Source organism: Sebastes fasciatus, chromosome 17 (assembly GCF_043250625.1).
Source record: "Sebastes fasciatus isolate fSebFas1 chromosome 17, fSebFas1.pri, whole genome shotgun sequence".
NCBI classification, from domain to species: Eukaryota; Metazoa; Chordata; class Actinopteri; order Perciformes; family Sebastidae; genus Sebastes; species Sebastes fasciatus.
The window spans coordinates 14,069,665-14,087,128 of NC_133811.1; the positions used below are offsets into that span (position 1 = coordinate 14,069,665).

General features: G+C 38.3%; 1 protein-coding gene across 2 annotated transcripts; it reads left to right on the top strand.

Moving 5' to 3' along the window:
• Positions 1–11,110: 11,110 nt before the first annotated feature.
• npvf (neuropeptide VF precursor) lies at positions 11,111–13,440 on the top strand. Of its 2 annotated transcripts, XM_074613913.1 has the most exons (3): positions 11,111–11,296; positions 12,709–13,085; positions 13,189–13,440. In XM_074613913.1, coding segments are annotated over exons 1-3 (534 nt in total). In that variant the 5' UTR covers positions 11,111–11,140; the 3' UTR covers positions 13,190–13,440. The 2 variants fall into 2 exon arrangements, with proteins under 2 accessions (XP_074470014.1, XP_074470013.1); XM_074613912.1 differs by lacking the exon at positions 13,189–13,440 and having other exon boundaries at positions 12,709–13,089.
• The last annotated feature ends 4,024 nt before the right edge of the window (positions 13,441–17,464 follow it).

Here is a 17,464-nt window from a genome sequence, read left to right on the forward strand (position 1 = left end):
GGAATTTGGTATTTGTGGCGGTGGTTGCTTGTTTTGCTGTTTAAGGCTGCACTTTTTCCCATGCTCGGGCTTAATGTCGAAAACCACACGCACACACGAATGCACACGCACACATATATCTCTTGCTTGCTGGTTTGGCTGTTTGTTCTTCAGAGAGCAACAGAGGATGGTTTAGGTGGTGAAGGCGCTGGGAGATTATAGTGATGATCTGACTGTGTAGGTATCTGACGTCTGAGAGAGACAGAGGAGAGTGTGTGTGTATGTGTGTGTGGCGTGTGTGTGTGTGCTCCCTCTCGTGCCAGCTTCACCGAACCGCAAAAAGTCACATCGGTGCACCACCTCGCTGCTCCGCTCATTTCCATGTAACAGCTAATTTACTGCTCAGATCAAGTCTAATGAATCTGCACATCTTTGCTAACACTAAACTCAGATGACCCCCCTCTTTACACACACACACACACACACACACACACACACACACATGCACAAATCACAGCTAGCGTGCGCCGGCCTTGTCATAGGGAGGCATCATGAGTTCCTCCGTGCCCTCAGGGGCCCTCCACAGCACAATGCCAGGCTTCAGAGCGCTGGCTAAATCCCCGTCAGAGACAGTCAGCCTGGCTGCCTGGCAGACTGGCACTCCAACAGAGTGTATTTACAGAAACCTCTGGAAGAAAAAGATCTGATTACCACGAAGAATATATACAACGCATCAATCAGCAGGGAGGCAACGAGAGACAGAAAGAGAGAGAGAGAAAGTGGAGAATGGTTCAATGCTGTGGTTTTATTGGTGCTCTTGAATCTTTACACACACACACATGGACAGACACACACACACACACACAGACTGTGTTTTTCTGGCAGAGGATGTGGGTCCAGAGAGCAGTCTGGTGTTTCAGTTTCAATCTTCTCCCTCAGCCCAGATCAAGCACTCCAGTCGGCAACTAAAGATGATGTCACTATCCCACAGCTGTCCCCACCACTCAGCACTGCACTACGCCGTGTGTGTGAAAAGCTCTGCTGAGGTCAAATAGGACTCTCTCCCTGTCTCCCTCTCTTTAATTCTGTCTTCTTTCAAAACTCTGGGGATCCTGCAGGCCGTGCTGAAAGCTATGGTCCGGATCAAGTTCCCTCTGTGTTTATCTGAGACACACGCACATATTCTGTATACTCCGATTCTCGCTGCCGGGAATCGTGGCATGGGGAGAGAGTGGGAAAGGGAGGGGAAATGAGGGGATGCTTTTACAGGAGAACCATCACAAACCATCAGAGGATAACAGTGTTTTATTCACACATAACTGGCCACACAGACACCGAGTAGCTACTGAGCTTGCGTGGAAGTAGAGAGAAACTCAATATGGACAGTATCGTACTTTAGTGCTGTACTCACTCATTCTGTTTTGTCAAACTGAATTATTTTTCTCTTCTGTTTCAAAGCAATTTACTTAAAAAAAGAGGTGGCTAAAGGATTGCCAATCATGGGGATAATAATAAATGAATAATGCACAGAATAAATAAATCACTGTTATAATTAAAACACATTACTTTTCTATGTCTACATTATAAAAAGAATTGTGATGACTAAGTCAAATTTGTTTTTAAATATTATAAAAACTACATCATGTAGTCCTCAGATTTCTGTGGACATAGCTTAATAAATGGTCGTTCCTTCTCACTGGTCTGCATTCACACAGCTTAAAAACAGTTGCATCGCTACTATAAGGAATGCAAATCAAAATACTTCAACTGAATTGTGGGTAAAATCTGCAAAGATTTAGAAAATCAATCAGATTCATAAGAAATAATATCAATTCATCTCTTCCAGCTCAGCTAAGTCTTTCTCCAAGAATGGTGTGATTACACGTAAACAAGAGGCTTTTCTTTTAACATACATATTATTTCTATGGGTCTATGTTTTGATAAAATACATATTTAATGAACCTGATGAGCTCTTTTGATGCAGACATTTTCATTGAAGTCAGATGAAGTCCCAAATTTCCTTTTTTTTGTTTTATGATTTTAATGTTTCAAAAACATACTGTACCCATAATTACAGACAGCATTTAATGTATTTTTAATGAAGCTATTTTAATTCTTAAAGCCTGTGTATTTTCACAATATATATATAGGCTATAAAATATATTTTTTTTAGCAATTCAAAATTTGTATTTCTTTATTCAATACCATTGTCATATATGCACCATAGCTGATTCCAAATTTATGACAAAGTAATCCCCCCCAAAAAAAGAAAAAAGGAAAGAAAGGCTGGGAGAAAAACTGGGAAACTAAATAAATAAAATAAGATATATACAATATTTTCAATAGCGATAGAAAAATCTTTCAAATTTCATACAAGACAGCACCAACAGGAAGATATCACATTATAACTACACACTAACATAACAACATATTTAATATAGCATAACTACAGCATGCTCTTAATTTATGGGGGTTAACGCGTCAACGAGGTTGAAAGCTTCCTGGAAGTGAAACATGAGTGTTCGTACTGTAACTGAATGCAGCTAAGTGCACTTCAATACTTGTTTTCTGAATGGGGGACTTTTAGAGGGCTGTTATATTATATCTGATTTAATAAAGGGTTTTGTGTGATTTTCCCTCCACTACGACATGAACTGAACGTCCACATTCACACTGGTATAACTTGTATATAGCGTAATACAAACTAGACACACATTTGGCATCACTTAGAATTACAACAGTCTTATTCAGCCTTAGTTAGTGAACTAACCAAAGCTCATTATGTTCAGATTAGGTAAAGAATGCAAGAGTTTTTTTTTATAGATTTCCCTGAACCCTATTTGTGTAATAACAACACAATTTTCTAATAATAAATATCTTAATTAAAGACTATTATGGGGTTATTGCAAAGTGTTCCCGTGCACTTTATGAGACTCTGCATGTTTATTTTCAACCTTTTTTTTTTTTGACCTGTCAAGTCTGAATCTACAATTCAGTGTTTCTGCAGATAAACACAAAGACACACTGAGACATGATCAAAATAGCAATGATTAATAAACGTCTGGTATTTTTTGCATTAAATGAGCAGTAGATGAATCAAGGCAGCGCATACTTCCCGTCTCTGACTTGGTGTATAAAAGTCTCATGTATTCAATTAGTGATAATGTTAAGCAGTCCCATTTCCATCATTATGGTTAGAGTGGACGTGGCCCTTTTTGAATTCTTTAATTCTATTTTTACTTCAGTCTGGCTTTTTCTATGTGGCTGATTACAAGTGGCTTTGATGAGACTATAAATACTTTAGGAGTAAAACAAATTAGATTTTTTTGTGTGTTCAAAAATGTTGTGTTCCCTCTTCCCTCTCTCTCCCTGCTTTGCTTTAAGCGCCGTGCAGGGTTCAGCTGCATGGTGGAGAGAGGTTGGAGGTCACAGCGTAGCTCTCCGTGTGGGTGTCTAAGACGACCTTTGACCTCCTCTGACCCGCTGAACAGCAGCGAAACTGGCCGTCCAACTGGGAGCAGAGAGGAGGCCCAGAGGTCACCGAGAAAAAGAGTGTTTTCTCAGCTTCTTTCTTTACTCACAACTTAATTTTCTTCTTCTTATTCTCTTATTCTACAGTCACTGTTACTGCATAAATACTATGTGCAAAATCTAAGCCCCTAATTTAGCAATAAGCGTAAAGAAGAACATGCTTATTTTCTTATTGACACCAGTGTCTTTGGGATTTATGCACTAGGGTTTTAAGAGGTTTCCAGGGCCCAAGGATCATGAAATTCACTCAACAGATAAACGGCCGTGTAAACATTCAAATCAGGTAAGAGAAAGGAAAACAACAAAATGACAGGGGACTTGCTTTTTTAAGCACCAAAACAGCAGGAATTTATCAGCTGTCGTCTTGTCCCGTGTTAATCTGTTATTATCAGTCAATTCCTATCCTATATATTTTCTTAAGTAATTTAAAAATGTTTAGTTTTTTCTTTAAAACTCGTCTATTTCTTTCATCACATTATTTTTGCTTCTTTCCGTATTTTATTGCTGCAGCTCAATCGCTCATCTTCGCCACCCTCCACGCGTTATTTATTTCTTTACACGTGAACGGACCTTTAGCATTTATGTTTATGGGAAAAAAGGAATATATCTTATAATAAAAACATAAGACAAAACATATGCAATGGCAGATTTTTCAACCAAGTCTACGATTCTCACACACACCCCTCTCCCAGGGCCCCTCATCCTTCCCATCCTCCACCCCCCTTCTCTCTCTCATCAAGGGTCATTTGCTCAGCTTCCTGCCTGCCTCTCCTGGCTTTTCCTCTCCATCTCTGATTGGTGAATTTCTACAGGTCTCTGATTGGTCAGTGTTTTCAGCACCTCCCCTTGCTAACAATTATGAAAAACACCTCCCCTTTTGGGGGGGACACTCCTTCTTTCTCCAAGGACAGCCTCCTCCTCTGACTCCCCACCTCCTCTGAGGTGCTCCTCCTCCTCTACTAACATAGATGAAGGGTGTTAGAGCGCCTCCTGGTGGATGACACCTTTCACAATGTGCACCATGTTGTTTAAAGACTCACACTATTCTGCACTAAATACAAGAAAAGATTAATTTCCTGAACAAAAAGGCATAAAACTGACCTGAAATTGAATAAATGCTTAACAGGAAAAGAAAGTTTAAGAAATAAAAATAGACAAGAGGCTCTCACAAACAAATCTATAAACTCTGAACACTGGATTTGATCAATCATCCAAACCTAGAGTGCCATCTAGTGGTTTCATGTGTAAATTGTGACAGAAAACATACATTTTAAGGAAACTATATGGGAAAACAACAAGCAAAACAAAACGATTCGTGTCAGTATTTAATGTTGAACAAAAGTGGCACTAGTTTAGAATTAAAAATGTGAATAAATCAAAGCCTACGAGAATTAGTATTGTCACAGATTTAATTAACTAGAGGTGATTTTTTTTTCTTTTCGCAGGGCTGTTGAAAGCTCCCTTTAAATTCTCTATTAGAAAAAGTTTCAAGCCCAAACTGGCTTTTCATTATACCTAACAAAAAAAGCCAGTGCTTCACAGAGGCAGAAACCGTAATTAGTTTTTTTTTTTATTTACTCAGCACCTGAACACAAAAGATGTGTTTTGCAGACTGATTCAAAATCAAAATCATTTGAAATCATATAAAGTTAAGTTATATGTGCATATATCTCTATATTTTCTGCATGCAAAGCTGTAGCAAGGTGTCATGTAGGGGGTCCCAAGTCAGCAAATCAGCAAATGATGTCAGGAAAAAAGTAATTTCTTCAAAATGTTAGCTTTTCAAGAACTAAGAAAAAAAATCCTTGTTTTAGTTTGAGTACAATTCAAGACACTTTGAGAGGTGTTAATTAGCTTGCAGTGATTAAAAATGTTCTATGGAGGAGCATACAATTCTTCAAATTATTTAAAGACACACTACTTTTTTTTTTACTTTTCTTATAGTCAACAAATCCTGTGAAAAAGACCAAAACGAAATGAACGAAATCACCAAAATGAATTGACCCTACTATCATGTTTTGTCTGTGTCCCCAAAACCCTGATACAGTTCATTCCTCTGTGCCATCGAGCTCCGTCGTTGTCCAAAACAGTGGCGGAAGAAGTACTCAAATGTTTTACTTTAGTAAAAGTAGCAGTACCACGATGTAGAAATACTCGGTTACAAGTACAATTCCTGATTTCAAAATGTTACTTAAGTAAAAGTACAAAAGTATTAACATCCAAATAGACTTAAAGTACCAAAAATTTAAAAAAATACTCATAGTGCAGAAAGGCCCATTTCAGAATGATATATATTATATTATTGAATTATAATTATTTGGTGTATTAAAATGTACTTTACTTAAATTTTGCAGTTGGTGAAGGTGGAGCTTATGTTCTCACTGCCGGGGAGCTTGTGAATTTCACCTAGGGATCAATCAAGTCTTATTTTTATCTGAGTTAATACATCATACTTTATTTGTTGATAATATTTTGTATTATTAATCTGAGTCTGCAAAGTAACTAAAGTTATAAAATGAATCTAGTGGAGTAAAAAGTGCTGTATTTGCCTCTGAGATGTAATGGAGTAGAAGTATAAAGTAGCAGAAAATGGAAATACTCAAGTAAAGTACAAGTACCATAACATTTTTACACAAGTACAGAACTTAAGTAAATGTACTTAGTTACTTTCCACCACTGGTCCAAAACTGATTTAAAACACTTCAATGAGACACATCACTATTCTGTGAGGTAAAATTACTGTTTTTTCAATGGAGTCTGGTTGCTGTTGTGGTGCAGTGCTATGGTACAAATCCACAGCTGAAAATAGTCCCCAACAAATATAATATTTACTCCTGTTTGAGTTAAGTCTGCTAAAAACTACTGTGCCCAGCTCTTTAATCAAATAATTTAGCCTTTTTTGTAAATTTAACTTTATATTTCTGACCCATTTTTAAAGATTCAGTAGTAACCAACGATAAGAAACACTAACAGACTGGATAACACATTGTTTTGTTTTTTTCTTGGAACTTATTGACAGTAATATACAATATTGTCAGTCTTGTCTTTCAAGTAATCTTATGTCTTATCGGTTTTTGTACAGTTTTACTACCTGTCATAACAAGGAAACTAATCAGGATAATTTATTGTCTTTTCGTGAGATGCTTTCAGGCCTCTGCATGTGTAGCAGGTTAAATACTTTAACATAAACTTTCTGTCTTTCTGAGGAATGAAAGATAGGCTACACCACTTCCTATCTTTCTCCATTCCCATCTCCTGACCTCCTATAGGCTCAAAGTTTTTATTATTTTACTGGATGTGGTCATGTGAGAGACACAAATCCATCATTATCCGCCACAATCACAACAACACAGAATCACACCGTCCGGCCACACATACAGTGTTGGTATGAGCCTGTGTGTCTGTCTGTCTGCCCGGCGTCCCATACATCATAACGCAGCGATCCTACAGAAATGGATCTGATCATTGATAAAACTATAACCCGTCACCAGGGCCTGATGAATGTGTCTCCTCGCTGAGTGTACGGGCATGTAAAGTGTTGTGATGATGACCCTGCTGATGTCTAAGTGAGGGGGAAGATAAAACTCCACATAAATCAGCTCAACAGGGGGATAACAGCGCATTCCCACAAATCATCCCGGGAATCCGAGGGTGTCCCGGTCCTGGAGAGGAATTCTGGGAAGGCTGCCAGAGAGAGAGACAGGCGAGGATCAATGGGCGTCATTGCGGCCTGTTTCATTCCGCTTCCTGTTTCTGTCTCGTCTTTGGGTCTACCTTTTCTTATCTTTGCATCTCTGTCAGTGTTCCTCTAAAATTATAAGACAGATAGATGAACAATTGCAGGACATCTCGTACAATTGATATGAAACATGGGTGCAAAACAAGTCAAAAGCATGTTATATATGGGAGGCTCAAGGTGTATTAAATCAAACCGGCAGGGCAGTATTTCTACCAAGGAGGCAGCTGTTTTCAAGCAAGTGGATGCCGTGTAGGAGCAGAGACGAGGGGAGGGAGAGGAGGCCCGAGAGCAAGAAAATGGAAAGATGAAAAGGCCGCCGGGGTGGCGAGGGATGCACATTAAAAACATTAAGAAGAGAGAATTACAGTGGCGGAGAACAAGGTCTTTGAGGGAGTGCTCGGCGAAAGAACAAAGGGAGAGGCTTGAGGTATAGGAAGCCCTCTGCGGATAAGACTCTGGATAAGTGTCAGAGACAGGATCGTAAATCCCGAAACCCCACGGTCTGCAAGCTGGGGCCGGGGTCAGGGAGGGAGAGCACACAGAGAAGGGCTGGGGAGAGGTGGGAGGTAAATGATAATACTGAAAGATAGGCTGAAAACATAGCCATAAAAAAACATCTTATGGTTGTTTCTGAATCACTGAAACCAGATGTTATTGGGATACTTTTCTGCTGAGATGCTTCTGTGTTAAAGGTGCGACTGGACATGGCAACATGGCAAGTGGAAACAATGTCCGGGTTGTGACACATGGATCAAATTAAACTCCCCTCATTATCAGCCTGTGTCTCACACCACGCATTACTCGCATTCTGTCTGAGTCATTTGAGCATCTAAATACACTATTGACACGTTCAAAAACAGGAATGGTGAGTCACGTAACCCCCACTCCTGTGTTGCAAATACCTGTCAAAGCTGAATAGTCCAACGGTTGCTAGATTGTAGTTTCAATAGATGAATAGCAGTTCTAACAAACAGAGAGCGAGACCGTCTATCATTAGGTTTGCTCCAAAATAAGACCAACAACACATAACTATGGGTGGATTATGAAACAATGGGCCCCACCACCTCTCTACATAGGAGACACACAGACTTTATAGTTATTTTAGTGTCTTTTTGTTGTCTCTTTGTAGTCGTTACGCATCTCTCTGTGGTTTTATTTCTCTTTGTGGCTATTTGGTGTCTCTTTGTAGTCATTTTGCTTCTCTTTGTGGTTGTTTTGCATCTCTATTTAATTGTTTTGTGTCTCACTGTAGTTGTTTTGTGTCTCTTTGTAGTTGTTTTGTGTCTCACTGTAGTTGTTTTGTGTCTCTTTGTAGTTGTTTTGTGTCTCTTTGTAGTTGTTTTGTGTCTCATTGTAGTTGTTTTGTGTCTCTTTGTAGTTGTTTTGTGTCTCATTGTAGTTGTGTTGTGTCTCTTTGTAGTTGAATGCGTCTGTAATCATTTTGCTTCTCTTTGAGGTTGCTTTGCGTTTTGTTGTAGTTGTTTTGTACCTCTTTGTGGTCATTTTTGTCTCTTTGTTTTCCTCTTTTCAGTAATTGTGAGTGTCTTTGTGGTCTCTTTGCAGCTTGTTTTGGTTTGTTTATAGTCTTTCTGTGTCTCTTTGTGGTCATTTTGTGTCTCTGTAGTCATTTTGCATCTCGTTGTGGTCATTTTTTGTCTCTTTGTAGTCATTTGCTCCTCTTTGTGGTTGTTTTGCCCCTTTTCTGTTGTTGTGTCTTTGAGGTCTCTTTGCAGCTGTTTTGCATCTTGTTTTGGTTTGTTTGCAGTCTTTTTGTGTCTCTTTGTAGTCGTTTTATTTTTCTTTGTGATTATTTCGAGTGGCTTCCTGGTTGGTACGTGTCTCTTTTAGTGACATTTTGTAGGTGAAGGCCCAGGAGGCCCCTGACACTTTAGGCCCCTGGGCCTCTGCATGGTACTCCTGTTTAATAATCTATCCATGCATTATAAACTGCAACACAAGATATGAGCCAATATGAGTACATTTTGGAGAATATTTAATGAAGGTCTTCTGTGGCTCTGGAGGAGCTTTGTGAAGTCTGTGAAAACAACCCTGATGATGCCATCTCAGGTTTGGCTTGGACTTCAAATTTATGATAAAAAGAATGTAGGTGTTTACCAGGCATGGAGGATCTAATGAAAAAAAAGTCCATGGAGTTGCATTTTGGGAAATGTTGAATCTAGTGTTATTGGAGATTGACCCTAATTAGTGTCAGGATATACCTCAACCTCTGCAAGTAACCAAACATTATGGAGTACCCCTTTATATTATATTATGTGAACACATACAAGGAATTTGACTCCGGTACTGTAGATGTTTATAAGAAGGGAGGGACACTGTAGCGCACTATATTTACTCAAATCACTTGTTATTTCTACAAATTACTTAGCCATTTTTAACAATAGAAGTATATATTTATGATCAGCTTTAAAGCCTCTGAACACCCACATAGGTGTTTCCAGTTAATCTGGCTGATTAGACCTTTTCTCCGGACTCCGTTGGGGCATGGATAGACTGACTGAGTGACATCCTCCCGAAATTCCTGTTAGCTTTGTTGAACCTGTTAGGGTGGGACAGATTACGCCTTTATCATTCTGATTGGTAGATGAAGATTTGAGACCGAATAAGTTCTCATCATACCTCTACATACATTCAACCTGAGCAGAGGTCTAATCAGCCAGAAGAACGGAAAACACTTGTGTGGCTGTTCGCAGGCTTTAAAGATGCGTCCGGTGGAGTAGTGGGGTGTATATGCGGGTATATGGAGTATACCCACATATCAGCCATAAAGCATTGGAATATATAGGAGAGTATATACCCAGTTCCTCCTCTGTAACCAACCCATCTCTACCTAGTAGTACACCCACCGTATCAATGACCACTACATCACTGGATACGTCTTCAGCAGCGAGTGGACTCAGGGCTGAGAGACACACACAGGCTGGGGTTGGAAAGTATTGAGAGGTGGACTAATTTATTGTCAGTTTTTGGTCTTTTCATGGGATTTACCGTCAATAACAAAAATATAGAATATCACCGGCTTTGTCCTTTAAGTAATATTATGTCTTATAGAGCATTCTGGAAAAACACTTGATCCTACACTTCCCATAATGCATGCGTCTCACATTTCACTTTGTTTTTCTTCCTTGTTTAGTAAAGGCCAGATTATTATACAAGGCCTTTAGGTAACCTGCTGTGCTCCTCTGCAACCAATGCAAATTATATGTGCAGCTCTTCATTAACTGTGTCTACAAGCAACAATGAAGGTGGTAAAACACCAATTTACAATATGTTTCAAATGAAAGTATGGCTACAAAGGGATAACAGGTATGTAGGCATTATAATTGCAATATTTTCACTTTGAGGCCTTATGCACCACAAGGCACGAAGAAGGTAGGTATAGGTATAATTTGTCTTTGTTCTCACAAATGTAAAGGAAAATAGAGGACATTATATACTTCAAACAACTGGGAGCTAAAATGACATTGCCAGCCTGGATTTAATTAGCAAAACATGCAGTAAAGATAAAATACAGCCTCTATAGAATTGGACATAATCACGTGTATTGAATATGAATGGTGCAGCCATTCTGTATTTCTATTGAATGCCTGGTTCCCTGTGATTTCCTCTGACAAAAATATGCCAACTGGTTCATTCAGCAGCCCAATTAGGACATACATGCCTTTTCAAATATACACTCCAGAGCTGGATGATTATTGAGACAGGAACTTGCTCAGCTTAAATGAGACTGTGGTTGAAGGTATATGTGCGTGTGTCCGTTTGTACACATGTAAGTGTGTAGGTATCACATGTGACAGGTGACGTATGTTTTCAGGGGTCTTTAATAACAGCGTGGTCAGCAGGAAATAAGACACATGTCCTGGTGCTGTTACCATGTCGAGCACAGTGTTTCTGTCAGTACTCCTGATGCTGGGGGGTTTCTTTGGGGCAGCGGCGTCTGACTTGCAGGTCTACGGGAAATCAATCCACAGTGCTTTGCTGAGCAGTGATGATGGAAGACGCACTGTGAGGAAACAGCCACACCAACAGGTAACAACTATTTAATGAGCAAGACAGAGATGGCTGTTCCATTTTAAAGCTGGATTCATCATAAGGTTTTCCTTCACAGCTTAAAAGATTAGTCGACTAATTGGTCGATAATTGTCATTTTTCAAGCAAAAATGCCAAACTCTGATTAAGCTTTTCAAAAGTGAGGATTTTATACCTTTCTTTGTCTTATATGTATGATTGGAAATTGAATATTTGGGGGTTTGAGGCTGCTGTTTGGATAAAACAATCAATCTGAAGATGGCATTTTTCACTATTTGCTGACATTTTATAAACAAAACAATTATTTAAAATATCTGAAAAGAAAAACATCTGTTAGCTGAAGCCCTTTCCTCGTGTTCTGGCTGTCACGATATCAGATTTTCTCTACACGATTATTGTGGCCAAAAGAAATCACAATAACGATATTATCGCAATATCTGTAGAAAATTTGAATATAACAATAATAATAATTATCAGTCAAATTAATCTTTAACTTTGTTTATTGTGCGCTTTGACTCTTTTTTTGGTAAATTAATTACACTCAAAATATAAGTGTGGGGAGGTGGAGAGAGTGTATTTAAGAGGATTATTTAATAATATTATCATATGTGTATTATTAACACAGTTACCGTGACACCCCGATCTGTACTACAACTGTCAAGATCATGAAAGTATAATTAACTGAAACTATTTGCTATAATTCCACACATCTTTTTACAAGACAGCGTATCAGAAATATGTGTCATACAGGGGTCCATTATTTGTGTTATTATTACGACACAACATTTGAACTCATCAGCTATCCAGTGAGATCACATGTACCCATTTTTATTCTACATTACTGTGGAGCAATAGTGAATGCATCATTGGTTTTATTTCATCATTGGTAAATGATAAAATGACTGACAACTGACAAATTCAGTCAAATAAATCCTTTTTTACTGGAGGATATTTTGATGCTTACCCTTGATATGAAATAATAACATGAAATAATGTGACCTGATTTTAGAAGTAAAAACTAGGCTCCAACAAACAATTATTTTGTTTAACCTGTTGACTATTCTCTCAATTAATTGATTAGTCAGTTTTTTGAGAAAATGTAAAAACAAAAAATTGAAAATAATAGTAATAATAATAATAATAATAATAATAATAATAATAATAATAAAAGTCTAGGTGACTTATTTAAATTGCTTGTTTTGTCCAATCAACCGTCTAAACGCCTAACATATTGCTACTATAATCATTTACTACAAAGAAAACCCTCATATTTGAGAAGATGGAACCGGCAAATGTTTGGCATTTTTTAGCTCGAAAAATTACAAAAAATATGAACTGATGTTGAAACTACTTGACTAATCAATTAATCGACTAAAGGTTTCAGCTAAAACAAACTTTTTTTTTGTTTCCAGACAAAAAGTGAAATAGGCAGGAGTTTGGATCATGAGAGCTTCAAAGCACGCGTGACCCCCAGCACCAGAAAAATCAGCCTCCCCAACATCATCAAGCTCTACCCGCCCACCGCCAAACCTCTCCACCTGCACGCCAACATGCCCATGCACTTCGGACGGGAGATTAGTACTGGTGACGACAGGGCCCCAAACTCGAGCCCTAACATGCCCCAGAGGTTTGGTCGGTCCTGGGAGGTGATTCAACTGTGTCCCGAGTGCCCTGTTGTCCGAGAGGCAGTGAACCCGATGCTGCCTCAGAGGTTTGGGAGAAGCAGTCCGTACTGGAGCCTTCTGAGGACTCTGGCCAATGCACAGTTAATGAACACTGGCTTGCAGTGGTAGGCAACTCTTAACCCTTTATTTCTAATTTAATTTAACATCTGCACACGTCTACAAGTTCTGTCTGTTTATGAATAACACCAATATATTCTCTTCTCACAGAGCTGAAGATTTTAACTTTACAACCAGCTCAGAAGAGGTGACGCCAGAGAAGACCTTTAGAGGATGAAACCCTTAGGTCTACTATAGCATGTAAATATCAGTGTTTTTAGATAAGTAAGTTGAAATATTTAAATGTATGAGTCCCTTTAAATAAAGTTACATTATTGTGACAGGGGCTTGTGTTTATTTTTGCTCTTATTATTGAGTCCTACTTACTTTTATTATGAGAACACAACTTTTAAATCTAAAGATAATTGCCTAATATTGGTGCACAGTGTTTGTATGAGGGAGCACACTCCTTATCTTTATAAGCTCCTGATATGGTAAAATAATATATAATTAATAGGGCTGTCAATCAATTAAAACATTTAATTGTGATTAATCGCACGATTGTCCATAGTTAATCGTGATTAGACGCAATTTAATCGCACATTTTTTATCTGTTAAAAGGAGATTTGTCAAGTATTTAACACTCTTATCAACATGGGAGTGGACAAATATGCTGCTTTATGCAAATGTCTGTATATATTTATTATTGGAAATCAACTTACAACACAAAACAATTACAAATATTGTCCAGAAACCCTCACAGGTACTGCATTTAGCATAAAAAATATACTCAAATCATAACATGGTAAACTGCAGCCCAACAGGCAACAACAGCTGTCAGTGTGTCAGTGTGTGCTGACTTGACTATGACTTGCCCCAAACTGCATGTGATTATCATAAAGTGGGCATGTCTGTAAAGGGGAGACTTTCATTCACATATCTTGAGGTTAGAGGTCAAGGGACCCCCTTTGATAATGGCCATGCCAGCTTTTCCTCGAGCGTTATTGAACCTCCTTATGAGCAACAACAAAAATATCACAAGTTGTGTTGATGAGTTAAATAAATTAGTGGCAATAAAACAGATTTGCATTAACATTATTTATCACGTTAACTTTGACATCCCTAATAATGAATTCTCTAATTGTTTGTGAAAACCACTTAGATGAGGGGGGGGGGGGGGGGGGGGGGAATCATGATTTAACTTTGGTAGAGTAATTGAATGCAAAATAAACATATATCATAACATATAAGATGTTTTTCAATTCATTTTAAAAGGATGCTTCTACAAAAGTGTTTTTTTTTCTGTTGTGCACATATATTTATATTCATTAAACTGATTTTTTTTTTTTTATCAAGCAAGCTGCAGATGTAGATGAAGCAACTAAACAACAACCTGTTGACATCCAGTGAAACACAATTAATAACAGCAAGGCTCATCTACACAGTTATGACCATTCAAGCATCTTTAAAAGTATGTGACAATAAAAATGCTGCATGCTACACATTCAACAAACGTAATTTTACAATTCTACACTAATATGAGTGTGTGTGTGTGTGTTTGTGTGTGTGTGTGTGTGTCTGTGTGTGTCTAACTGTACCACAGCTCTAAATGCTAGATAGAAGAAGGGATAGTGAAGCTGTCATTGCTACCAGGAAGGGACTCCTTCAGTACAGTCATTGACCACTAGAGGGAGACAAACACCAAGTCAAAGTCTCCAAAGATAACTAACTCCAGGGTCTCCTAACCAACACAGAGGGTACAAATCACAGGCTCTTCAAAGTACCAAAGGGAAGCATAAAATATCCTACTGTTTGATGCAATTCGAAAATATTGTCCTCTGTCTTTGTGCCTCTCTCCCATTGAGAGGTAAATAAAGGTGTCAGTACCCAGGGAATGCCACTTTCAGTCCCTTATCTCTATGCCATGTTCCTATCCATCCATGTACTGCACAATATCCATATCCAATATCCAGCATGACACATTTTAAATCCCTGCTCTTGCTTCTAATCTGCTTTTACAGACCCTTTTCACAGCAGACACTTGTCAGGGCAAGAAAAGCACAGTTAATAATAATGGCTGCATTCCTTTTAGGTGAATCCGTTACGGCCCTGGTATGCTGGCTCATAGTTTGGCTTAAAGCACCTAAATGGAACGGAGGCATCAGGCCTTCTTTTACAGCAGACATGTTGACTTGATAAAGAAGGGAAAGCACAGGTGTTGCTCAAAACATTAACGATGGCTCTGTTCTTTTCAAGTGTCCCAATAATGTCATCATGACAGTGTGACAGCAAGCCAGCAGCACCCACAATACCAGGAGCCTGAAACAGAAGCAGCTAAATGGAATTCAGCCATCATTAATTGTATTATTTACACTTGTGCTTTTACTTCTGTGACATGTCAAAATGCTGCTGTGAAAAAGAAGAAAAATGCATATAGTGAAACTCCAGCAGCAGTCTCTGTAGCCATTGTATAAATTGTATTTTCATATTTGAAAATGTATAAAAAATTAATCTGGGGGAGTTTGTTTGAATGGTAGTAATAGTATTGTTACCAAAAATACTTTAAGGTGCTAAAGTTTGTCAGGAGATGCTGAATCATCAGCAAGTTCAAGCACAGACTTTGCACAATATCATTAGTTATTTGTTATAAATGTGGGCTATGTTCTTCACCATATGTGTGCCTTGTGCATCATATCTTATTGAGTTGTGTCATACACTTTCTACATTCGGACATCTTACACATGAAGATAGGTGAGATTCAGCCCTGCCCCTTTCCAATGAGAACATAACACTAAAATATGCATCAAAGTTAGATCAAGCAAAATGCCCTGAGGTATGAGGGGTGGAAGTAAAAAAAATGTATTGATAAAAAAGGAGGTGATAAAAAAGGCATTGGAATTGAAAAATGGAGCCGCAAAAACTGATGTGAAATGAAAAATTGTGTGATAAATTATCGAGTGATTTGATTAATTTAAAGCCGATTTGACTAGAATAGTCGTGATATGATGAAAACAGAGTCATGTTTCATCATTTTCACCATCTTACATTCATCATTCACAACACAAAATTGTCATTTATCATTTAAGGAAAGTGATCTCAAGGGTGGAAGTATAAAAAATGTGTGATGAATTGTCAATTGATTTGATAAACTTGATTAACATTTTATTTGAAACAGTGCTGCTCTGATAATCAACTGTCGACCACTCATCATTCACAACACCCAGCTGACATTTATCGTTTACAGCATGCAAATTTTTGCTACTTCCGCCTAATCAAAAAAACAGAACACACCCTCTCAGCAAATTGACTCACTGGGCGTGGCTTTTGATTGACATTTTGAGCAGATGTAACAAACAGTGCATGCTGTAAACAATAAATGTCAGTTGGGTGTTGTGAATGATGGTATGAATGGTATGTTGATTATCAGAGCAACACTGTTTCAAATCTGAATCAAATTTATCAAATAACTTGATGATTCACCACTCCATTTTTCAATTCACATCCATTTTTATGGCTCAATTTTTCAACTCACATGCATTTTCATCACCTCCATTTTTATCAATTCATTTTTTGTTACTTCCACCCCTCATAGTGAGGACCATTCTTAGGGTTATGGCCGGGGTAATAGACAAATACTGTGTTTACTGTGGTCTATTTAAAGATAGTGTAATAGGTCTCACTTTAGGCTTTACATGCATTATTTGTACATTTTGTGTGCTTAAACTAATATTTACAATACACAAGTCGGTTCAGTGCCATGCGAAGTGGCAACACGTAGAGAGCCTAAGTCACGGCCCTTCCGTTTGACCCCGTTATCTTACCTGATGTGTTTTATCCAGAGACTCCTGGTGTTCTCTGAGAAGATAACGAAACGAACAAGACCTGTTGTTTGTGTGAGTGCATCCCAGTACGAAACACACAGGCATCGTAGCTTCAGAGAGAGAGACGCCAGTTACGCGACTTTTGGGTGTGTTGTCTTTCTAATTACGTATTTTCACAGTCTTATACTTCAACAGTTTTACAACAAACTGAGACTTTCTTGACTTGCAAAATTATCTTTTAAATTGACAAATATCATATGTGCGATCCATGGCGCAATTCAAACGGGATAAAAAAAATATTTGTCTCTTGCCATTGACTACCGTACTTATTTGTTCAGAAATTAGGTCCCATGGTGTCCACCGGAAGGGGCGTGACCAAACCCTGCTTAGGGCCCCAAAAAGTCTAGGTTTGGCCCTAATTTTGTTTATCCTTGAAGTGATGATCAATGTTTTTGAATCTGATATTTTAAATATAAATCATGTGTCTCAGTCTGTGAGTCAACATAGGTGTCTCCAGCATAGCAGAGCACTCTGAGCCAGTCAGTGGCATAAAGATGACCGTGGAGGAACTTGTTCTACTGCTTCAAACCACAAATACTAAGTCATACATGAGCACATGACTCATT